This window comes from Xiphophorus hellerii, chromosome 7 (genome assembly GCF_003331165.1).
Source record: "Xiphophorus hellerii strain 12219 chromosome 7, Xiphophorus_hellerii-4.1, whole genome shotgun sequence".
Classification (NCBI taxonomy): domain Eukaryota; kingdom Metazoa; phylum Chordata; class Actinopteri; order Cyprinodontiformes; family Poeciliidae; genus Xiphophorus; species Xiphophorus hellerii.
In genome coordinates this window covers 207,723-232,235 of record NC_045678.1, presented here as the reverse complement: position 1 = coordinate 232,235, position 24,513 = coordinate 207,723, and the positions used below count along the sequence as shown (strand labels likewise).

The window sequence follows — 24,513 nt, the reverse complement described above, 5'->3', positions numbered from 1 at the left end:
TGAGTTATCAGCCCATCTTATTCATGCCAATATAAAAAACAAACATAGTAAAAAAAACAGTAACTTTTACCATGTCAAAGCAATGTTTTACAGTAATAGTTTGAGGAGAATGGGGAACTTCGTGTGTGTATGTGTGTGTGGGGGAGGGAGACGGGGTTTGGGGCGAGGCTCAGTTCTCCTAAATACTGTCATACCCGTTAACTTCCTTGTCTGACAGCACATCTATCTGCCTACACCAGAAAAGCACCATCTTGTTAGCGGTAAGTTTGCTTTCACATATTTTTTGTAAGTAACCACTTTTGTTGTCTCGTGTTTTTTTCCCCTTTGCTGTGCAGGTTTCTGAAAACAGTAGGAGTGATCTAGAGCTTAAGAATGATTTAGGCCCTTTAAAGCACTAAATTTGAGGGCTTAAAAAACCTCACATTTGAAAAGGTCTGAAACATCCTTCAATTTATTGGAATTTTGGATTTTAATCTAAAATTTTATTAACTGTCTTGATTACACCAGTGTCCTCGTCGACATGTTGACTTGCAAAAAGTTTCCAGTATTTTCACCGGTACATATGTGCAAGCATACAGAAAATGGAACATTTTTTTGGGCGAGCCATCACTGCTGTCACTGCTGCCATCACTCTTTATTGTTAATATTACAGCTTACTTATATTTGCTTGTCATAAGCAATTTATGTAACTTTATGGCCACATTTTACATCTAATTGTTTACCAAAATAAATGCGTGGAAGGTATAATGACTGAAACAAAAGCTTATTTCAGAAGATGTTAACACATCTTGCTAATAAAGGAGTGAGTTGCTTGGCTAAATCAGAAAGAGGAAGTTCATCGATGAGCTGACGCTATTGTCAGCTTTTTCCTTTTATGGTGTAAACTTAACAAGTTGCAATATGATCTCTCTGAATTTATTATTTGTCAATTTAACACAGAACTTTGATGCCATGATGCTGCAAGAACCATTATATTTTATATTGTAGCTTTAATTTTTGTGTTGTTAAAGAGATTTACTAGTTGTGTCTAGTATAATGTTTTAGTGTAATCTTGGAGTTAATTATCTTTTGTATGTTTTCTGTCATCAGAGTATGGACTGGTGTAAGCTTTCACTTCTGCTCCTTATGCTGGGCAAACATGGTAGGTTTGAATAATTAGAAAAAATTATTGCATGAATAAGTTTTATGGTATGTTTTTCCATGAGAGCAACAAATTAATTAAAAAAAGAAAGGTCTCCATCTGAACAATATGTTATTATTTAGTTTTGTTTGTAGTAAGGCAGGAAGCCTCAGAGTTTGCAAAGGTGTTTTATAATATAAACACAGAAAATTATGAGGATAAAAATAATTTCCATTCTACAGGCATTACCCACATTTTACTAATATATTAAATATCTGTAGAAGGCTGGAACAAAACATTAAAAGTTCTTTTGAAACATTTTGGTTCCACACCATGTTACGTTTCTTACATGTACTTTGTGGTTTCTTTGAAGGGCTGTGTCTGCAAGAGGAAGTTTGCTCAAAGTCAGTGATCACTTCGTGTAAAGACTGCATCACATCTGGGCCATTCTGTTCATGGTGTAAGCAGCTGGTGAGAAACAGTTATTGTATAAGTAGTTTAATGAAAGTGGCTGGATGTATTAACATTACTTATATGCATTTATGGATCTTTATATTTACTGTACTACAGGCAGTCAGCAGTAATGTGTTAATGATTACAAAGGTTGGTAACTGTTGCAATAACATATAAATGCATTCCTGGCATATTTACTTTAACTGTCACTCAAAAAGCTTACATGTTAGTCAATGGGTCCACCAGTGGACACCAGTGTCAACACGCCAGTTAAAGGCTTAAAAGGTATTTACCCCAGTGCACAATTCTTTTCCCAGATTTAATATGATTAATATTAGCCACCCCAAACACATATCCTTGTTAAGTTTCATAGTAACGGCTACCTCTGCAAGGTTTTAAATTGTCCTATTGCTGACATAGACACATTTAGTTTGTTTGCACCACAAATGTTTCCATGTCATAACACTTCACTCATCAGCACATATATGGTAATCTGCAAACATCATTTGAGCAGCACTGGTAACAGGAAGTGAGCTGTTTTTCTGGTGAATATTCCACTTTTAAATATATCACCATTGAACTGAGTCACATAACAGATAAGTTGATGTTGAACAATCTCACCCTTATACTCACTCTATTTTTACTTGTCCTTTCATCGCCACTTCTTCGTCACCAAACAGGAAGTTTGTGCAACTCTGAGTTAAGGCCCTATTTTACCCAACCTTTTATCCTGTTTCACAATAAACCTTGGTTTCATGCAACTGACTATAATTTTCCAGGCTCACAACTCCATTATGCACTATGCACTAAAAAGGCCAATATGGTAATATTCAAAGCTCCCAACTGTATATCCAGACAGAATGTGTTCTGGCTGGATAGGTGGGAGGGAAAAACTTCTTGCAGTTTAATTTTGAAAAATGTTTTCTTTTTTGAACATGTAGAAGGCTGTCATCAGTGTTACTTTATTGAAGTCATACTTCCATTAGTAACTTAAAGTAGCTATGCAGCTGGTTTCATATGATTTTAAACTAACCCTAACACACTAAAAAAACTAAAAACATTCCTCCTCCATCTGGTTTAAATAATTCACAGACTACAGTCTCCATATTTTATGGACGTTTCAACTGTCGAATCAGAGACATAACATCAACCAAGAAAATAATACACCTTAGCTAAACATTTAAAATTATTTTTCATGTTGTTGAGCAAAACATGTATTTCCTTCTTTCACATAACAGGACACCACTTGAAGGGAGATCCTTTGCTGTCCAACACAACTAATTCTTATTGTTTTTTCTGTGCTACAGCTTTGAAACCAGAGGTTTAAAGACCCAACCACACAGGAGTATTTTCTTTTAAAATGGAAAAGTTTTAACTGTTTGTGGAAGCACATAAAAATGGTGTTTTATTGGCCCTAAAACATGTTTTTTTTTTCTCAAAGTGAATATTTGGGGGTAGAGTGTTGCACAGTTGTTTACCACCGTTTGCAGAGACTGTCAGCTACTAATGATTTCCATGCTAATGTTTGCTCTTTAGTTTGAAAGATAATTTCTGATATTTTGTTGTTTGGCTTTCATATAGAATTTTACCAAAGCTGGTGAACAGGAAGCAGTCCGCTGTGACTCTCGAGCAAAGCTGATTGCAAGAGGCTGCGAGAGAGAACAGATTATTTCTCCTCAGAACAAAGAGGACATTAAGCAAAAAGATCCTTTATCCCAATCGCTTGGCAGTAAAGAACCTGTCCAAATGACTCCACAAAAAATCAACCTGATATTGCGACCTGGTGAGTACAGTCAGTTGTTAGTGTCCATATATTCTTTTCTTTTTCTCCCCTCCAGGGGGTCTTTTGTGGGCTCTAGTGTTCCTTATATGAGAGTAGGCTGACAGGAAAGGGGGAAGGAGAGGGGGAAAGACATGTGCAAATATCACTGGGTCCGGGAATTGAACCCGCGACAGCCGCATCGAGGACTCAAGGCCTCCAAACATGGGTCATGCTAACCACTACTCCACCACAGCACGCCCCTGAACATATATTCTAACATATATATTAGAATATATATGTTAGAAAAATTTTGTGCTTATTACATTGAGGAGTAAATGTTATCATCCTTCAGAAAACTCATCTCTTATTTTATAGATTGCACTAACTGTCATTGTATGGTTATTGTGGTGCCCATAACCTACTTATTGGTTATGGGTATCACAATAACCAATAAGTAGGTGGGTCCATGCATACAGCAGATTGTAGCAGAGCAGGAGCTTCTCAGTGATGACTGTCAGGGTTGTTTCTCTAACTGAATTCTTTATGAGCACTGAAATGGAACTAATTGTATCTTGTCTTTGCTTCCAGGGCTTCCACACAAATTCAATGTGTCCTTTAAAAGGGCTGAAGGTTACCCTGTGGATCTTTACTACTTGATGGATCTCTCCTACTCCATGAAGGATGATCTGGCTAATGTAAAAAAACTGGGAGGAAATCTTTTTGATGCTTTGAATAAAATTACTAAACATGCTAAAATAGGTAATGCATTCTTAAAGCATTTCTCATCAAATGCACAGAAAATTTCTCAAATTGTTTCTCAATACTAGTAAACAAAGTCACAAACCAAAAAGCTGAGATTCTAATTCAGTTCTTCTGCTGAATTTAATCTTTTGGAATAAGCAGCTGACGCTCTACCCATTTGGAAAACAATCAAATGGGATACTTAACAAAAAGAAATACTTTGGGAACCACAGACACGAGAAAGTTTGATAATTTACATATAGTAGAGGAAATTCAATGTTTGGAAATTCCACACAATACATACAACATATAATCATATTTAAATATTTGTGAACATATGAAAATACTCTTAAGCAGTCTTTTGACTCATGTTACCCTGAACCATTCCAGGAGTCTTTTCACTTTCATGTGTGTTCACATGACAAAATGTCTGTCACTGGTCAGAAAAAAACTGACAAAATGGCAAGAAAAGGTCCTGAAGGTTATACAGATTTTTTCACAAGTTAAAGTGTGTGTTAAAGTCATTAGGCACCTCTCAACAAACAGTCACCATGCAGCAACAAGTCTTCATTCTTTCCTTCTTGAAGTCAGTTTCTAATGATCCAGTACCAGGGGATTCTGGTTGCTTTCATTTTTGTGCCACCATTGTTGATACGGTAACTGTTTAATATGCATTTTTTGCTGCTCTCTGCAGCCACCGATGTGGTTCAATGTTGATGTGAATTTTAGCAGGAGTCACTTTTCCACAGTTTAGAGTGACTGAGGTTACACTTTAGAGCAGTGGTGCTCAAAGTGGGTCCTGGAGGGCCGGGATCCTGCATGTTTTAGTCTCTCCCTGGTTTAACGCACCTGAATCCAATGATGGCTCGTTAAAGGCCAATGAAAAACATTGACATGCTGAGAAGGTTGTTACTACCACCAGGGAGAGAACTAAAACATGCAGGATGCCGGCCCTCCAGGACCCACTTTGGGCACCCCTGCTTTAGAGTATAACTATAATGAAAGAATGACATGAACAATTGTTGATAACCATTTAAAATGTCAAAACAAAATTCCTCCTAGCCCAAAATGAGACATTTATTTGTTTGTTTATTTTCATGTTTTTCTGCTGCTGCTTTGTGTGAAATAATGAAAAATATTTTAGACTTTACTTCAATGTGAGATTTGTACGCACAAAGATCAACAGGACCTTATCTAAATGACTCTTTTTCACTTTTTTGAACTATAGCTAAAGTTCTCTTCTACAACTTTCAACAAGTTTGGCTGACAAAGTTCTCATCACAGTACATTTTATTTGACTCTATACTTTTACTAGACTTCTTTATTTACATCTGTGTAATTACAGGATTTGGGGCCTTTGTTGATAAGACGGTCCTTCCTTACACCAACACCAATGAGGAGAAACTCAAGAAACCATGTGATGAAAATGAGAGTCAATGTCAGGCTGCCTTTGGCTACAGACATGTGCTTAGTATGACACCGAGTCGGGAGACGTTCACACAGAAGGTGACAGAGCAGTTTATCTCTGGGAACTTAGATTCTCCTGAAGGAAGTCTTGATGCCATGATGCAGGCTGCTGTTTGTGAGGTAAGGACTCCATAAAAGAGTGCCCAGTCATTTACAATCTGATAATCAGTGAAACTGCATAAGAACAATTGTTAAGGCTTGTTTCCATGTAAGTGAAAATACTCCAGATGTAATGTAATTGCAGAACCACTGTGGTAGAAGTTCCATATGATTTAAGCAGCAAGTTTACGGTTTTATTCACAAACCAGTATTGGTTGAAAAAAAAAATGATTGCCCATAATTTGGTAGCTAGAAGGGGCAATTAAACCCTCATTCCTCCTTACCATGGGCCTGCTAAGGAGGCCCATGGTAAGGGGGCCTCCTTACCATGGGCTCCCCTTACCAAGGGGCCCACGGTAAGGAGCTCCCCTTACCATGGGTCTTAACCCATGGTAAGACCCATGGAGTCTTAACAACAAGGAGGCAGACGCACTGAGAATCCGTTCAGTCATTTTTAGACCGAGGGCAGCCAGACTAATGTATTTTCCTAAATTGTTTTTGTTAGGACCTTCCAACAGCATTTGTTGCTGCTTGTGCCCCTCTAAATAAAAAATAAACTAAATTATTGATCAAAAAACTCAAAAAAGGGCAATTGGGGCATCCAAGGGGCATTTCTGACAAATGCCGTTACACTAACTGATGGCACTGTTTGTTTCATTCATCATCAGTGCAAGTGTCTTATTAGTTGTACTCACCGTCATTGCACATTTTCCAATGAAGATGGAAGTTTATGGTTGTAAGACATTGTTCCCTGTCTGACACACTTTACAGGATAAAATAGGCTGGAGGAACAACAGCACTCGGTTGATTGTACTCGCCACGGATGCTGGATTCCACATGGCTGGGGATGGAAAACTAGCGGGCATTCTAGAACCCAATGATGAACTGTGCCACATGAAAGACAACCTTTATGTAAAAAGTAATGAGATGGTATGTATGAATTTGTGTTTTATTTCGGACAAAGAGAAATTAAGCAATGAATTTAAGGATGAACAGTTTTGTCTTATTGTTTTAAGTATGTCCTGACACGATCCATGAGGGGTAATTGGGTAAATGACAAAAACTAAATACTGAAATAGCTGCTGACATTTCCCTCCTTTTTAAATTTTTCCTTGCTTCACAAAGACACTACTTCTTTATTAAAGTATTTTAATTCTAATTAACAAATTCTTCAATTCTCCTGTGCAGGACTACCCATCTGTTGGACAATTAGCTATGCAGCTGGAACAAAACAATATTCAGCCAATATTTGCTGTAACAGAAAACGTGAAGAATGTTTACATGGTAATGTTGAACACTTCTTTTAATGCTGAAAGTTTTAACAGAAAAAATGTCAACTTAATCTAAAATCTGTTCATTCCATTCTTTTTTTAGGAACTCACTAAAATGATTCCAAAGTCAGTGGTGGGAGTCTTATCATCAGATTCAAATAATGTTGTTCAGCTAATTGAAAATGCCTACAAAGTAAGTCTGTTGTTTGTTATCTTGTACTTTTCTATGCACACGTCAAAGAGATTTAGGCTGCATTCAGACCAACCCAGGATTAGAGTTCTGAATCAGACTCTAATTCGTTTGTCTAGAAAGTCAGATTTTCTTGGGAGGTGAGAATACAAATCTGAATTCCAAAACGGACTTAAAAAGCAAACTCTGATCTGTCTAAAAACCTCGGTCTCGGTCCGGTTGAAGTGAACTCTAACACGGTAGAAAACCTGTCTGAAGTTAGCAACAGCAGGAAGTTAGCTACAGTGCAGGACATTCTGGTCATATATTACTCTCGAAGATGTTGTGTCGGTTGTCATATCAACGAGTTTGCGCTTAACACTAAGCAAGGAAAAGCAGAATATAAATGGCTTGAAGATGTTTTACAACTTTTTGTCAGCTTATTGTCCCGTTGCCGTGGCGCTCTGCAGCTGCTGTAAATTTTAAACCTTTAAAAAAATGACAAAAACTGAAATAACTGCCTCGTTTGTTTAAACATAATCATCAAATAGGATGGAGGAATTTGCTTAGTCCTCTCTTGCATCTTGATAGAAACCAAACTGTTTATATCAAGGGAGAAAACTTACAAACATCAGCAATGTCCTCAGCTTTAATTTAAGCCATGTTTATAAGAAATAAAGGCGCTGCGATCATTTTTTGATTCCTGCTCATCCCGCATTGGAACAGCCTGGTTTAGTGGACAGACTCACCGCGTAGTAACGGCGCCTGCAGGAGCGTCGCTAGCATTAGCGGCTAACAGGCGATGTCCAAACCAGTAATGTAGATTGATGAAGAAATCCTACAACCGCTAAAATCTGACACTGCTCCGATTTTGTTTACTTTTTGTGAAGAAGAAAGTTGCGCTGGTCTTCTTCTGAGATTTTGTGTCAATTTCTTCAGTAGTTCTTGGTGCAGCGCCCCCACAGGTGACAGGGGGAACACGTTTTTCAGTTAGTTTTAGTCTTTTGACTCAGTTCAGTGTGAATGCAAACTAGAGTTCTGAAAATGTAACAAATGTTGCAATTTTAGTCCCCTATCGAACCGAGTCTAGCGGACTATCCGGTGTGAATGCACCCTTAAAGTTGAGAGCAGAAATGAGCGGCCCTCGCACCTTGGCACTGCTCCAGCCTTGTGGCAACCATGGGAGCTCCATCAACGCCAACCTGTTGTCATCCTGCTGCCATCTTGTTTCCGTCCTGCTGCCATCTTGTCACCATCTGCCAGCCTGTTGCCAACCTGAATGCTCTCATGCCGTTCAAATGCGCATTTGGGTAATTTTGAAAATATTCAGGTCTTTAAACTTATACCAGAAACCAACCTTCCAACCAAGAGTTATTGTCCCTTCCTGTTTTGTGACAACTGATTATTGAGGACTTTTAAACAAGTCATGTATGGTTGTCAACGGGTAGTGGATACTATTTCAATCTTGTATCATACACAGGGAGAAACTGGAGGACACAATAAATAATTTACTGCCTGATGACCCACAAAAAATCAGGTGATGCATCATGAGATATAAGTCTTGCAATAACCTATGGGGCGCACTGAGTCAAATTCCAATATAATCCGATTGGGCTCGTCAGAGGTTAACCAAGGTCATTCAGATTCAGTTTGGTGCAAATCAAATGATGCATGTTTGATTTAGAGCCACCCATATGTAAACAGTGAGGGATTGAAATTCACTATAGCACCACACTCACATGTTCTAGTCACAAGTCCATCTTAAGAGAAGCATTCAGCATCATGTTGTTCTACGTCATTAGACAGGTTTAAATCTGTATGAATCAAAAAAGGCATACAGAATCTAACAACATTATTTCCTGTTTAAAGTCATTTCTGCACCTCGAAGGGGATGCTAGGTCCCACCTGGCTTTGATGATGTCAGCATTTGACCACATATGATGGTTGGACACCTGAGAAAGATCGTTCACACCAAGTTTTGTGTATTTCAGCACATGTGGAAGTTACAGAGTTTCAAAATTTTTATGTGAAAGCCAGCTTTGAAGCCTGGCCCCGTCCATTTAGTATGCATGAAAACTCAAGCTTTTGATAACTTTCAATCCCCTTTGCTTTAAGGGCATATTGACCAAGTATGGGACCAAGTATACTTGCCGAAATCCCTCTGAGAAATTTGTTAAAGTTCAACATGCATGAAAAGTGAAAAACTCTCAAAAATTATTTGACTCAAAATGGTCAACTCCTTGTAGGGTTTAGTGTATACTGTCAAAAGACATTTTTCGTGTCTGAGTGGGTTCTACCTATGTACAACATTTCAGCTTTCTGTAATTTACCAGTTGGCCTATCTCACATTAGGAGGTTCTGTACAGCAGCTTGGTCACACCCATTAAATTCAATACAATTAAGATATTTTAAAATATTCAATATGTTAAAATTTTGGGTACAGTTTCTAGAATTTGTAAGCTTCCAAAGTGATTTTTTTTGTCTGAGAATCTTTCTAATAAACATTACATAGGCCTTCACAGTGCTTTTGCTACTTGAGACTAATAATTGTTTGCTGGTTTTGCAAAAAAATTACAAATATGCCTAATCAGTATATTGTTGCAGAACCTGACATCTAAAGTCACAGTGACTCATGACATTCTTCCTGACAACGTAAGAGTTGAGTACCTGGCACTGTGTGATCACCGAATAAATGACAGCCCCAATAAAGGCGTCTGCGATCAAGTGCAAGCGGAACAAGAGGTCAGTGTTTAGAGATGCTTTTATTCTGTCATAATCCAGTGAAAATGAACCTTTTCAGATCTTTGAACCTGGTTTATAACATCAGATAAAAGATGTGATAAACTTTTATCACTTTTATCTGCAGATTTTAGTGCAATCTGCAGCCAATCACAGATTTATTTGACATTTTTTACAACTGTTGACACAGATTAAATGATTAACTACTGTAGATTTTGTTACCCAATAAACCGTTTGCGTTTAGCTTTCTTAGCCCTTTATGTTATATAGGTGTATGAAACATGTTATGGAACTGTAGTCATTTTCCAACCTTTCCAACCTGCTAATACTGGAGTAGGAAGGGAAATCTAGATTTTCTTTTGCAGCCCTCACTACATCTAACAAAACTCATTATTTGCTGGCTTGTTTGTGTCATATTTAGAACTCTGTTACTTTATGTTACTGTTACTTTGAAGCTGTTACTGTGGTTACAGCGTGAGCGCTGTGTGTCCGGTTCTGGGGGGAAACCGTTGGAGCTGCTATCTGTTAGTGTGTGTGTGTTTTCCAACTGTCAATAAAGCTGAGTTTTAAAAGACAAAACTAAAGCTTGTTTTAGTGTGTATGTAAATATACCTAAGTGTTGTGTTGCTAAGTTTTGTGGGAACACTAAAACAATAATGTTAGTGGTTCCATTCTGGCTTAAGCTCAGAGATGCTACACAAAGTAATTGCAGACAGAAAAATGTTCTGTAAGTGCACTTGTTGTTGTAAAACATCAATGTCTTACTCTTGGAACAACCATAAAATAGAAAGGGACAAAGTGGTAATGTTAGGCATTAACTGGGTTGGAGCTCTAAAATTCTTTGGTACAGTGGCATTTTACACATTTAATTTTGAACTGGAGATGTACCATGGGAAGTAGTGCTTTAGATAGCTTGTTAGCTCTGACAGATCCTTTGCTCTCTTTACAGATATCTTTTGAGGTTACTGTGACTGCGGACACATGTATGATGGAAAAGTCCTTCACCATCAGCCCACTGGGAATTAAAGACAAACTGACGGTAACCATTTCTACCAACTGTGAGTGCCAATGTAATGACATTGAAGGCAACAATCGTCACTGTAACAATACAGGAAGCATCACCTGTGGTATTTGTAGGTAAGTTTTCTTCCTTAAAGTCCCTCTTTTAATATTTTAGTCACATATTGATGTCTAATGGAAAAATTTGTTTTCAGTAAAACATAAGTATTTATTCAGTATTGCCATAGGAGTGAGACATGTAGTGGGAGGCCCAGATGGTAAGTTACCCCTAACCCTAGGCATTTGAGATCTTTGCTGATTGTTTTAAAGCCTAGTTCAAACAGCACAATTTTGGAATAGTTGGCCAATTTTCAAAATCTGAGAAGCCACACACGAGCCGATTAAAAATCTTAAGTATATCAGGTTTGATCATACCATGTGTGGTGTCCAGCCACAGGGCAGGAGCAACATACCAAACACAAACCGATTTTACTCACGAACATTCGAATTCCAGATAGAAAATCCCATGAAACCCTACCATCCTATACATGAATTTAAAGTAAGCAAACGATTTCATCATTTCTTTTTTTCTGTTCATCTTTGCCACAGGCAAAGTATCATCATAGAACCTCGCTTCAGTATTGTCACAATTTGGGCAAATGTGAATGGATCCATTTGTATTGATTTTGATAAAAATGAGTACCTTAAATAACTTTTTTGTCATATAGATTATATCGAGATATTATTTTGACAACACTATAACCTACTGATAGTTTTTTTAAGCAGGTAATTTGTAGTCGTCTAAGTAGTTAGTACATTGCATCTGGATTTTCTATCAGACTGGTGAGGTGAGCCTCAGCCCCTCACCTTGAACAAGTTTACCTGGCCATGCAAAATGGATGAATATAATGTATGGAATAAATATTTTTATGAAATAGGTAAAGACTGTTAAAAACAAAGCCAACTGTAATTAATTCTAATTTTGATCTGGTTGTTATATTATTTTTAATATTTCATTTTGCAGCTGCAATCAAGGTTTTGTGGGTCAGTTCTGCAGCTGTTCTGTTGGGAATAAAGATGAAGGCTCTATTCGAGCATCCTGTCGGAGGCAGAATGGGACAGAGTGTGAGGGTCGAGGAGATTGTGTATGTGGCAGATGCCAGTGCCACACTACAGAGCAAGGAAGCTTTTACCATGGAGACTACTGCGAGTGTGATGATGAACACTGTGAGAAGTATGGGAACAAGCTATGTTCTGGTAAAGTATTTTTTAACAGTTTTTTTAAAGTAGATCATATATTTTTATATCAAAGTATTTCTCAACCAAAGACTTCCAAATAGATGTGGGACCTTTAATATACAAAACAAATTCAAAGTGGAAGTCATAAAGGTAAACATTTACAGCAAACACTTGCAAAAATAACTATATTTGCAGTTTGGTCTTGCAAGTATTACTATTAAGCATTTTTTTAGCTTAACATAACATTTCAAAATATATTTATTTTGTGTTTAAATACAACTATCTAAATGCTTTACATTCCATCCTGCTGCTCTCCAGCTTAATGAATGTCATTTGTGCTCATCCTGGCCAACTGGATCTGTACTGTTGTTTCTGTTCCCAGATGCTGGTTAAGGCCAGAGACAGCAGGCATAAATTAAGCACTCTGGGCCTGAAGGTTCACTTTAACCATCCTTAGTTCTTTCCTATTAGAAAACATAACCAGCAGAAAGTATATACATATATATACTGTATATATCACCTGAAACCTGACAATAAGTCATATACACCCACATCAGCGCATGGGTAAACCTCCTTGGTCTGAATGCTTCATCCAGAAGGTCTGGGCTCTCTGCTTTTGAGAAACAATTGCTGTAGTCATTTTCCAACCTTTCCAACCTGCTAATACTGGAGGTTGGGACTCTGTTGAAGTTTTACATTTTATGGAATCACTAACATTTGGCCATGATGTATGCCATGCGCCAGTTCAACTCTGTGTTGCTGCAAGGAAAAAAAAACTTTTAACAAAGACAGTTAAGACAGTTCTTCTGATTCTTGAGCTTTATGGTTTGCTGCAACAATTTGAACAGTACATCATGCACTCTGTGCAAGGCTCTGAACAATTTGAGTTTCACAGTCTTTTATCAGTTTTTAAACTCAATCACAAATCACACAATGTCTAATACACATCAATTTAAAACATTCAGGAAACTCATAACCCTGTGATAAAAAATCTATTATGTCTGGTCTGACAACTCAAACTAAATAACTCCCTTAGCAAATTCCTCTTTCCCGACATACAGAATCTAGTGGAATTGCGTAGGAAGGCAAATAGTCAGGCTACCTTTAGCCTAACTTAAATATCATTTTATCAGTTTTCTCACCATAAATTTCCTCTCACTGAATGATCAAGGCCCCAGGGGTGGATGAGATTCGTCTGGAGTTCTTTAAGGATCTGGATGTTGTTGGGTTGTGTTGGTTGACATGACTCCGCAATATTGCAGTCTGCCAATTTCCGGTCCCCCTATTCAGAAAGCGGAGGCCACATAGTGTGCTTAGGAGTACCCACGTCCAGTACTCAAAAGTTACCATCCCTCAAGTTCTAGATGTATTCCCTCTTCAACTCACTGGAGTCGAATGGCTGAATTCCACCTTCAGCATCAGTCATTCAGCTTTGAGGATCCAATCCTCCTCTCCTTCTCAGGAGAGGAGGATTGGACTTTGACACCTCTCAGTCCAGCTCATTTTGGGCCTGCCAAAGCCACAATGGTCCTACTTTGAGTGTGTGACTGGGGAGAGGGATGTCAAGGGTTTTCTCCTTCCTGCTACCTGTGCACTTGATCTAAAATAAACAAACATACTGTTGATGAAATTAATTTTAAAAATGAATACTGAAACTATTACTTTTAATGTAATACATTTAAAGTAATAGTTTAAAACCCCTTAATCTCCACCCCTGGAAAATGCAATGGAAAAATTAAGAAATTTAAGAAGCCTCAAATGAAGGAGGTCATTATTAATGTTGATGAAAATTAAAGTGGAAAAAACATGACAACCTGTTGAATTCTCATTACTTTTAGGACATGGTAAATGCAACTGCGGAAAGTGCCAATGTGAAAAAGATTACGAAGGCAGTGCTTGTCAGTGCAAAATTTCTGAGGATGGCTGTCGTACACCAGACAACTCTGTTTGCTACGGCAGAGGGAATTGCATATGTAACCACTGTGTATGCAAAGGGGGATATCAGGGTCCACACTGCAAGGAATGCAGTGGCTGCACTTCTGTATGCCTGACGAAACTGTAAGAAGATTAAAGTTACTACTTTATTTAAAGTTACTTCCAGAATGTTAATGGTTCCTGTGAAAATTCTATGCCTTATCTTATTTATCTGTTGTATTTTAACCTGTTCTATTTATGCTATTCTCAGGAGTTGCATTAGTTGCCTTGGCTTGAGTCAGTCGAAAGAGAACTGCAACAATGTTTGCAACAATAGCATTTCAAAATATGAGAAGGTTGAAAAATTCAACTTGCAGAGCAAAGAATGCCACCAGAAGGACAGTGAGGGGTGCTGGATCAAATTCAAGCTGGAGCAGTTAACTGGAGAGGATAACTACAGTGCTGAAATTCTGAAAAAGAGAGGTATGTCACTGATTGTCAGGTTGTTTTTTTGGTTTTGTTTTTTTACCTATTTGAATAATAAACTGCATTGTTAAAGAGGGGTGGCCTGGGAGTCCAACCTCTCTCATTGAAAGGTGTTAGACACTCTTCCACTCTAGTGAGAGGCCCCAGGCAGGAGTGGCCATACTTGTTGCCACCATCTTGGCACCTGTACATTGGGGGGATGGGTTCTGACTGTTGTTTGTGTTTACTCGCCAAACAACAGTTCAAATTACCCACTGTTTTTGGAGTCCTTAGAGGGGGTACTGGAGAGTGCCCCTCCTGGGGACTTCCTTGTCTGCTGGGGGATTTCAATGCTCACGTAGGCGATGACAATGAGACCTGGAGGGGTGTAGTTGGGAGGAACGGCTCCCCTCGTTCTGAACCCGAGTGGTGTTCTGTTGTTGGACTTATGTACTTGTCACAGATTGCCCATAACAATCAGGCATAAGGGTGTCCATACGTGCTCTTGGCACCAGGACACCCTAGGCCGCCATTTGTTGTAGTACCATTGGATTTGTGGCCACATGTCTTGGACACTAGGGTGAAGAGAGGTGCGGAGCTGTCCACTGACCACTACCTGGTGGTGAGTTGGCTCTGATGGTGGGGGAGGATGCAATATTGCCTGGACATTGGGAGCAATCCCCCTGGATTGACAGACTGGGGTGGTGTACTCCCTATTCCAGGGGTCTGCAACCTGCGGCTCCAGAGCTGCATGCAGCTCTTTAGCGCTGCTCTAGTGGCTCTCTGGAGTTTTTTCAAAAATGTTTGAAAATGGAAAAAGATTGGGGTGGGAAATATATATTTTTGTTTTAATATGGTTGCTGTAGGAGGACAAACGTGACACAAACATTCTTAACATTTTCCAATGCTATAAAAATGTGCAGAATAAATATTAAATTTCAACATTTCTGTCAACAAAGATTTGCGTCTTAGCCTGCAACGCACGTTTCTTCCAGCTGGGCGGGGCGCGAGGCAGGTGGGTGTTGTAAACAAACTGACGGGTGTGTGTTGGGCCATGGTGAGCAAAGAGGAAAAGAGAAAAATAGCCGAGGAGAGATTCTACAATTCTTGGACTGAATCATTTGCATTCATTGCCAATGCGGAAGGTTTACCTGAATGTTTGCTCTGTAGTGAGAAGTTGTCAAATAACTAAAAGAGTACCGTACTTTCCAGACTATAGAGCGCACTTTACTATAAGCCTCACCTACAATTTTTTTTAAATAACTGGAAACGTACATAAGTCGCACCGGGCTATAAGCCACATGGTTCAAAGCATGGGGACAAAGTAGCGGTTTATAGTCTGAAAAATATGGTAATGTGGAAAGGCATTTCCAGGGAAGGTACATTAGCTGCTGCATCAAGATTAAAGTTACATCTTACAAGCCCGATGTAGAGAAGCTGTCCAGTGATGTCCGTCAACAGAAGTCACATTAAACACTAAGAACACAATCCTTCCATAGGCACATATATTTAGTAACAAAGTGGTTGTTTTTCTAAATTGATTAATGATTTTTGTCAGTATATATTTAGAATGACACTTAGCGATATTATTGTGTTTTGTTGCTCAATTCCGAGGATGGTTGCATGTCAAAAGAGAAGAGGATGCTGCTATGTCTTACCATTGCACTGACTTGCTTGGCATTTGCACAGAAATCAAACTTAAACTGTATTAATTTAATTTTATATACTTTGCATAAAACAGCAGCCTTTTCAAAAGGCTGCTGTTTTATTTTATAACTGCAGGTTGCATTTTATTGCGTTTGTTACCGAGATAAGCGGCACGTTATGCACGTTCCGTTTAGTTGTTTTTTCAATCACACACTTTACAGTGATTATTTACAATGCGCGATCGTCGTTATGAAAACTGCATTATGAAGCAGATTTTCTGAGTTCCAAAAGGAAAAAAAAAGACCCTTTCCTTGTCGATCGTCATAATAAAAATGACATCAAAAATCAGATTTCCTTAGGGTGTGATAAAATTGCATTTCTTTAATTTTATCAATGCAACGAAACACAATACATTAATATTGTAACGGAAGCACTTAAAGCACTATCGTACAACAGAGTCACTTGGTGCTTCATTCCGTCCAGGACTCACAGCAGGGAAAATAAACATTTAATTATGAATGGTAATTATGTATACTCTTAGTCATTTTGATAATAGGCTAACATAGCTAATATAAACACTTAAAGCTTGTTTTGCATTCATTATAAACCTTATATAAGACTTTTAATTTTTTGCGGCTCCAGACAGATTTGTTTTTTGTTTTTTTGATCCAAAATGGCTCTTTCAACATGTTGGGTTGCCGACCTCTGCCCTATTTAAACAGAAAAACCACAGAGTGTGCTTCAACTACAGATGGGTCACACTCTTAAGTCCTGGAGAAGAGGATCCGTTTTTTGAACTTCGGATTAAGGAAGAGCAGTGTGGTTTTCGTCCTGGTTGTAGAACATTGGATCATCTGGAGGGTGCATGGGAGTTCACCCAACCAATGTACATGTGTTTGGTGGACTTGGAGAAGATGTTGGACCATATCTATTAGGGAGTACTGTGGGGGTTCTTTGGGAGTATGGGGTACCACACTCTTTGATAGGGGCTAGGTCCCTGTATGACTGGTGTCAAAGTCTGGTCTGTATTACCAGCAGTAAGTCGGGCTCGTTTCCGGTGAGAGTTGGATTCCACCAAGGCTGCCCTTTATCTCCAATGCTGTTCATTACTTTTATGGACAGAATTTCTAGGTGCAGCCAAGGTGTTGAGGTGATCAGTTTTGGTGGCTTTTCTGCTTTTTGCAGATGATGTGGTCCAACTGGCTCCATTAGGTCATGATCTACAACTTTCATTGGAGCGGTTTGCAGCCAAATGTGAAGCGGCCGGGATGAGGATCAGTGCCTCCAAATCCGAGGCCATGGTCTTGAGCCAGAAAACTTTAGCGTGCCTTCACTAACCTGCCCCACCTGCCTGGGAATGTCCTGCCCCAAGTGGAGGAGTTTAAGTATATCAGGATTTTGTTCACTAATGAGGGAAAAGTGGAGCAGGAGATCGACATCTGAATTGGCACAGAATCTGCAGTGAAGAGAGCGCTGTGCTGGCCATTGTGGTGAAGAGAGAGCTGAGTAAAAAAAAGCAAAGCTCTCTGTGTATCAGTTGAGCTACATTCCTTCTCTCATCTATGGTCATGAGCTTTGAGTCATGACCGAAACAATGAGTTCACAGATACAAGCGGCTGAAATTAGTTTTCTCAGTAGGGTGTCTGGGCTCTCCCTTAGAGATAGGATGAGAAGCTCAGTAATCCGGGAGGGACTCAGAGTAGAGACGGAGAGGAGGGAGCTGGAAGCATAGTCCGCTGGAGGGGAACGCTGGCCTGGGAACGCCTTGGGATTCCCCTGGAGGAACTGGCCCAGGTGGATGGGGACAGGGAAGTCTTTGCCTCCTTACTTACGCTGTCGACTCTGGATAAGCGGAAGAAGATGGATAGATGGATGGATGGTTTCAACAGTAATAAAATATTCCATTTAGGATTTAATTAGGAAGTAAAAGTGCAAAGAACCATCTTCATAGTAACATGGCTACAATATGATGCTATTGATAAGTATGATATGACTTGGGAAAAAGATCCTTATCTGCATCACTGAATGTAACCTTACTGAGGCCTCTCCCTACCATGTGTATTTCCTCATGTCCTCCTTTGAGCAACTATTGGAAGGAAATATTTGGTACACTATCTCATATATTCAAAGTCAAATTAGAACCAAACCAATTAGCAGCCTTTTTTGGGGTCCTGGAAGTTAAATCTACTTTAACCAGTGTTAGGCGCTCTATAGATTTTGGATTTCTTCTGGATATCACAGTTTATTTGAAGAGCATTTTTCACACATATAGAAATACAAAGTGTTTTACATAAAATAAAAGGAGGGTTAGGGTATCCAAAGTTTTTATGTCTATGTCTTCAGTTTTCATGAAAGTGGTTTTGCAGAAAATGAGTCTTTAAATACCAAATGTCTTCTAGAAAGCAGGCATATAAGAATTGCTAGTTTATTAAGTGCCAGTACTAAGATAAATAAATGTATTAATATGTAATAATTACAAAATATAGACAAGGATAAGTTATCAAGGAATTTTATACCTATAGTTTAGTTATTTTTGTAAGACAAGTTAATTCAATTCAATTGATCTAAATAGTACAATTTACAACAAATATCCCAAGATATTTCACAAAAAAACCCAAATATATCCATTCATTGTACACCGTGCATTTCAGCATATGTTGTCTAGAATGGGCATTGGGCACAATACATGTATATGTATTACATTAGATGGGTTTGGGAACTTATGGACCATGTTGTCATGGATATTTTATGAACTGTATATCGTTAATAGGTTGATTCTAATCTTACAGAATGCCCTGAACCACCCAACGTCATAGCTATCATAGGAGGTACGCTTGCAGCTGTGGCTGTAATTGGGATTCTGCTCCTGATGCTGGTCAAGTTACTGATCCACATGAAGGACCTGAAGGAGTTCAAGAAATTTGAGAATGAAAAAAAGAAATCCAAGTGGGCAAATGTAAGTTGTTTTTATAATTAATATTCTGTCTGTCTGTCTGCATATGTGTTTGTGTGTAGCGTTACTCTAACAGTACCACTTTTTCAGTAACGAGTGATCTAACGCATTACTATTTCAAATCCAGTAATCAGATTAAAGTTACTTATCCAGATCATTGTGCGTTACTATTTTCTCTTGTACGGTAATTCAATCTGGAGAGACTCAGACGGAGAAAAGGGAAACAATTAGAAAAGTTTATTAACAGCATGAATTAAATCTTTGGCACTCGGGCCCCGGCTGAGGACATTGATTATTGCAAACTTTGCGATGGGCTCGGATGAGCATTCCATATGCTGTTAGGAACGTCATCCCCCGGGATCCGGCACTGGTGGTGGAGGCGGTGAAGGATGCTGCCGGATAGCCGAGCGAGTGGGGGTAAAGGGGTGGAGGTGGGTTGAGCTCTGCTGGAAAGCACGAGACGCCATGGATGGTGGTCCTTATCAGCTGGGGCTCGGACGGTGATTGGACGTGGCGAGTCTTGGACCGGCGTCGATCAATCAACGGTGATGAGCCGGAAGCTCCGGTTGGATGATGCAGGTGGGGCTAAAAGAGTCTTCCAGTTTGAATTTGCGCCTAGGCTTCATTTGAATTTAATTTCCTCTGTGCGTCTTGGGGAGTGACCGCCGTTTCTGTGCGACAGCAGCAGCTGAACACATCATGACAGAAATGTTAACAGTGGAGGGAGGAGAGAAATGCGCCTTTTGTTGCTGGAAAGACAGGAACTATTTTCAGTTTCTGTCGTCAAGTCCGATTATTATAAGAAACCTTGGGCTTGTTTTTTTTTTTTCTAAAGTCGCTTACAAATTTAATGAGTCGTGGGTTGCATTTTTCATTAGGTGACAAAAAAAAACGTACATTATGTACATAAGCTAAATTATGGAAAATCCGTTCATATATTAAATGTTTTATAACCATTTTATTGGCAACGTACACAGTGGCGGAGCTCAACTTTTAAAATTGGGGGGGCCAAGGAGGGACCAGGACTGTCTCAAGGGGGGCGGAGGGGTGACAAAAATCAGAATGTGTGTGTGTATATATATACATCATGGATCTATATATATAGATCCATCTATCTATTCACACAGTGATGTATATACATACTTAGGACCACTTCCGACCACAGCTTCTCGGTGGCAGGGTAGCGGGGGTGGATGAGATCCGCCCGGAGTTCCTTAAGGCTCTGGATGTTATAGGGTTGGGTTGGCTGACGTGACTCTGCAATATCGCATGGACATCGGGGGCAGCTCCCCTGGATGTCCATGCTGGAGTGGTGGACGCCCTGTTCAAAAAGGGGGACCGGAGGGTGTGCTCCAATTACAGGGGGTCACACTCTTAAGCCTTCATGGCAAGGTCTATTCAGGGGTCCTGGAGAGGAGGGTCCATCGGATAGTCGAACCTCGGATTCAGGAAGAGCAGTGTGGTTTTCGTCCTGGTCGTGGAACACTGGACCAGCTCTACACCCTCGGCAGGGTCCTGGAGGGTGCTTGGGAGTTCACCTAAACGGTCAACATGCGTTTTGTGGACTTGGAGAAGGCGCTCGACCGTGTCCCTCTGGGAGCCCTTGGGGGGTTCTCCGGGAGTATGGGGTACCGGGCCCTTTGATACAGGCTGTCAGGTCCCTGTATGACCGGTGTCAGAGTCTAGTCAGCATTGCCGGCAGTAAGTCGGGCTCGTTTCCGGTGAGAGTTGGACTCCGCCAGGGCTGCCCTTTGTCACTGATTCTGTTCATTACTTTCATGGACAGAATTTCTAGGCGCAGCCAAGGTGATGAGGGGATCCGATTTGGTGGCTTTGGGATCGCATCTCTGCTTTTTGAGGATGATGTGGTTCTGTTGGCTTCATCAGGTCTTGATCTACACCTTTCGCTGGAGAGGTTCGCAGCTGAGTGTGAAGCGGCCGGGATGAGGATCAGTGCCTCCAAATCCGAGGACATGGTCTTGAGCCGGAAAAGGGTAGAGTGCTTTCTACCCTCTTTTCCGGCTGCCCCAAGATACCCGGAGGGGGTGTACTGCCCCAAGTGGGGCGTTCAAGTATCTTTGGATCTTGTTCACGAATGAGGGAAGAAGGGAGCGGGAGATCGACAGGCGGATTGGCGCAGCGTCTGCTGTCAAGCTGGCGCTGTACTGGTCCGTTGTGGTGAAGAGAGAGCCGAGCCAAAAAGCGAAGCTCTCGATTTACGATATACATATATGTATGTATATATACAGTGTGTATGTTAATCATTTTGTTGAATATTTAAACCTACTCTGTGAACACTTTGCTATATATTTTAAAACCATCAGATTATGTTAAACTGCATAGATTCAGGTACTTGCTGATAGAGATGCCAGTTTAAAAGGTTGGTTCTTATATTTCACACAGGAACTTTTGAAGACAAATTGATTTTATTTAGAAAAGGTTGGCTCTTTTTCTCTGACTGTTTTAACAAATCACATATGGAGCCATACAGATTGTTTAGTCTTCCAATGCTTTATCAAATTAATGACTAAAAGATGCATTTTTGCTAGAATTTAGATCTGTAGCCCATCCCAAAATCTGGTCTGGGTTGGATCAGAATTATTTGCCTGATGGTGACGTTGCATTTAATGAGTTTGCAGCACACAGACAAAACCTAAAGAGAATATGCGATCAAGTTGTGTTGATCTATTGTAGTTTAAATAGAGGAGTAGCAGCTGACTGTTGAGAGAGGAAAGACAGAAATTAAAGTGCAGAAGTCCGTTAGACAGAAACAAGCGCAGCGTGCTGGACAATAAATGCACATAAATGCTTCACCGTTACGCTCCAATTGATCACACATCAAATGCTCCAATTAATCACACATCAAATGACAAACGACAAAATATACAATATATAGTTATTCTGCTTACATTAATGGTGGTCAAAAAACGAAACCGGTTAAAACCTCACTGAAGCAATATGTCAGATCCCCTCCTCACCCTCGTCTTGATAAGTACAGAGAGCAGTCTGTTGGTTTCGTATCCAGACTGTGATAAAGCGCAACTGACCACTTGGTACCCTCACCCCCTCTGGCTCCGCCCCTGGATGTACAGACAGGAAGAACATGCTCTCATATAATGGCAGCCAGCGCTGTTGTTAGTGAGAGGTTGGGCAATCCAAGGTGAGGCTCAGCTCGCTGCTGCCTCACCAGCTTCACTTCCGAGCATTTGAATGGGAAATTGAGAAAATTCAGAAGTACATAACTGGATAAGACCCAACAGTAAATTGTGATGATCATTCACGTTGTCTGTCTGAGCTAATAAAGATTATGACTGCAATCAATATCGCCCAATATTGCATTCTTTATTCTAGTTCAGTCCATAGAATGTGCCGTTTTCACAAGACTGAAACACAAAGAAATGTAACTAATGGTAAACTTTCTTTATTACCAGGCTGACAATCCGCTGTTCCAGAATCCCACCACTACTGTGGCTAACCCTCTGTTTACTGGAGGAGAGTGAAGACCCTCTACTACATATTGACATTTATTCAAAGCTTTTCTTGAAACATATAATGCTTTCAGTGCTTTCATTTATTTGATTTATGTGATTTTATGATTATGTTGTATTAAAATCTACTTAACTTTGTAAAATGTGTATTTTTGAGGATGGAGTACAGTTGGTTTGTGGAGCTCATATAACCTATTTGCTAATATTATAACATCTAGCTGTTTATGGAGGCTGTACAGTTTTTCTACGTTAACAATCAACAGTTTGGAGAATTGCACCATTTATTTTCATGAAACTGTAAAATCTTAGTACAAATAAACTCATCAGAATATGACCACTTGCCTTAAACTGAGTTTATCTCTCTTTTGTCATGATTATTAAGACATAAACAAAAAACTTCAAGGATTTTTCTTTTGTTTTAATAGGTAAAAACTGAAAAATTAGTTTGAAAAATTTTGTTCATGTCTCTCATTGTGTCCCTGATAATGTTCTTGATAATTGATTTAGCTTTTTATATAATGCTTTACATCCATCCATCCATCCATCCATCCATTTTCTGCTCACCCTTGTTCCTAATGGGGTCAGGAGGGTTGCTGGTGCCGATCTCCAGCTACGTTCCGGGCGAGAGGCGGGGTACACCCTGGACAGGTCGCCAGTCTGTCGCAGGGCAACACAGAGACATACAGGACAAACAACCAAGCACACACACTCACTTAGAGAGACCAATTAACCTGACAGTCATGTTTTTGGACTGTGGGAGGAAGCCGGAGAACCGGAGAGAACCCACGCATGCACAGGGAGAACATGCAAACTCCGGCCGGGAATCGAACCCAGGACCTTCTTGCTGCAAGGCAACAGTGCTACCAACTGCACCACTGTGCAGCCCTTTATGCTCATATGCTTTACATGTCTGTTAAAATCTCATCTTTTGTCAATATTCTTTGATCCATAGTCAAAAGACTATGGGTCAGAAATGACCAGAAATAAAAGGAAGATTAGCTGCACTATTACCACACACCATGTGGAGAATGGAACAGGTAATGACAAAATACAGTGCCTATAAAAAGTGCTCACCCTCTTTGCTGTTTTGCTCTTTACATTGCTATTACAGCGAAATCATGATCAACATAATTTGACATTTTTAATATGTTCCATTTACAAAAAAAAAAAACTTAAACAACAAAGTGAAAACTGATTTTTACAAAATACTGACAGGTAAACAAAAACATCTAACATAAATTAGTTGATTGCATGAATCTTCACCCCCTTAATTCAAAGTAGAAAGAATGGAGATAACCTGAGTGCTTTAAGTGAGTCTCAACTGGTTGTATATAAAGACACTGGGTCTGGAACCAGTACGAAGACAAAAGTACACTCCAGACAATTAATAGAAAATGTTATAGAAAAGTATAAGTTTAGGGGGTGGAAACAAAAACACTAAGTAACTGAACAACCTCTGGAGCTCGGTTAAAGCCATCAAGAAATGGAAGGAATCTAGTCAATGTGTCAGGTTGTGTCCTCATAATCTGAGTGACTGAAGAAGGTCACCAGGCTACTATGGCTGTGCTGAAGGAGTTCCAAGTTTCAGCTGTTGAGATAGCACTATACATCACCACAAACACACCATTCCCACTATGAAGCATAGTGGTAGAAGCATCATGCTGTGAGGTTGTTTCTCAGTAGAAGGTCCTGGAGGGCAAGGGACCTGAAAGTTACCAGAGAAAAAATCCAACTGTAAGCACACATTCAATCCTTTCAGGAGCTAGCTGATACTTCCGATTTGTAAAAATCAAATGAGTCGTGTTTTCAGTATTGAAACATGCAACGTGTTTTACCTGAGTTTTTCTTTCAAGCTAAGGTAACTAATTTGAGATTAGCACTCTGGTTCTGGGACCAGAGATTATATTTGGGCAATCAACTTGTGGCCAAAGTTTGCTGGTCTTGGACCAGCAGTGCAAACTCCTCCATCAACTCCCCACAATGTGCA

General features: G+C 39.7%; 1 protein-coding gene and 1 long non-coding RNA gene across 2 annotated transcripts; both read left to right on the top strand.

Annotated features, from left to right (window-relative positions):
* The first annotated feature begins 163 nt into the window (after positions 1-163).
* Positions 164-22,874, top strand: itgb2 (integrin, beta 2). Its single transcript, XM_032568065.1, has 16 exons — positions 164-260; positions 1,090-1,141; positions 1,494-1,591; positions 3,155-3,356; positions 3,924-4,094; positions 5,422-5,663; positions 6,414-6,572; positions 6,831-6,926; positions 7,017-7,106; positions 9,687-9,824; positions 10,771-10,958; positions 11,845-12,077; positions 13,898-14,117; positions 14,245-14,456; positions 18,875-19,041; positions 22,470-22,874. The coding sequence occupies exons 2-16, from the start codon at positions 1,093-1,095 to the stop codon at positions 22,536-22,538; spliced, it is 2,334 nt and encodes a 777-aa protein (XP_032423956.1). The 5' UTR covers positions 164-260; positions 1,090-1,092; the 3' UTR covers positions 22,539-22,874.
* On the top strand, positions 14,463-18,748 carry LOC116723279 (uncharacterized). Its single transcript, XR_004339951.1, has 2 exons — positions 14,463-15,480; positions 18,577-18,748. It is a non-coding gene; the product is annotated as an uncharacterized LOC116723279 (long non-coding RNA).
* Positions 22,875-24,513: the final 1,639 nt, after the last annotated feature.

Coding starts and splice junctions, on each gene's coding strand:
- itgb2 (XM_032568065.1), top strand. CDS start 1,093: ATGGACTGGTGTAAGCTTTCACTTCTGCTCCTTATGCTGGGCAAACAT. Junction 14,118..14,244: donor TCTGTATGCCTGACGAAACT/GTAAGAAGATTA, acceptor TGCTATTCTCAG/GAGTTGCATTAGTTGCCTTG. Junction 19,042..22,469: donor AGAAATCCAAGTGGGCAAAT/GTAAGTTGTTTT, acceptor CTTTATTACCAG/GCTGACAATCCGCTGTTCCA.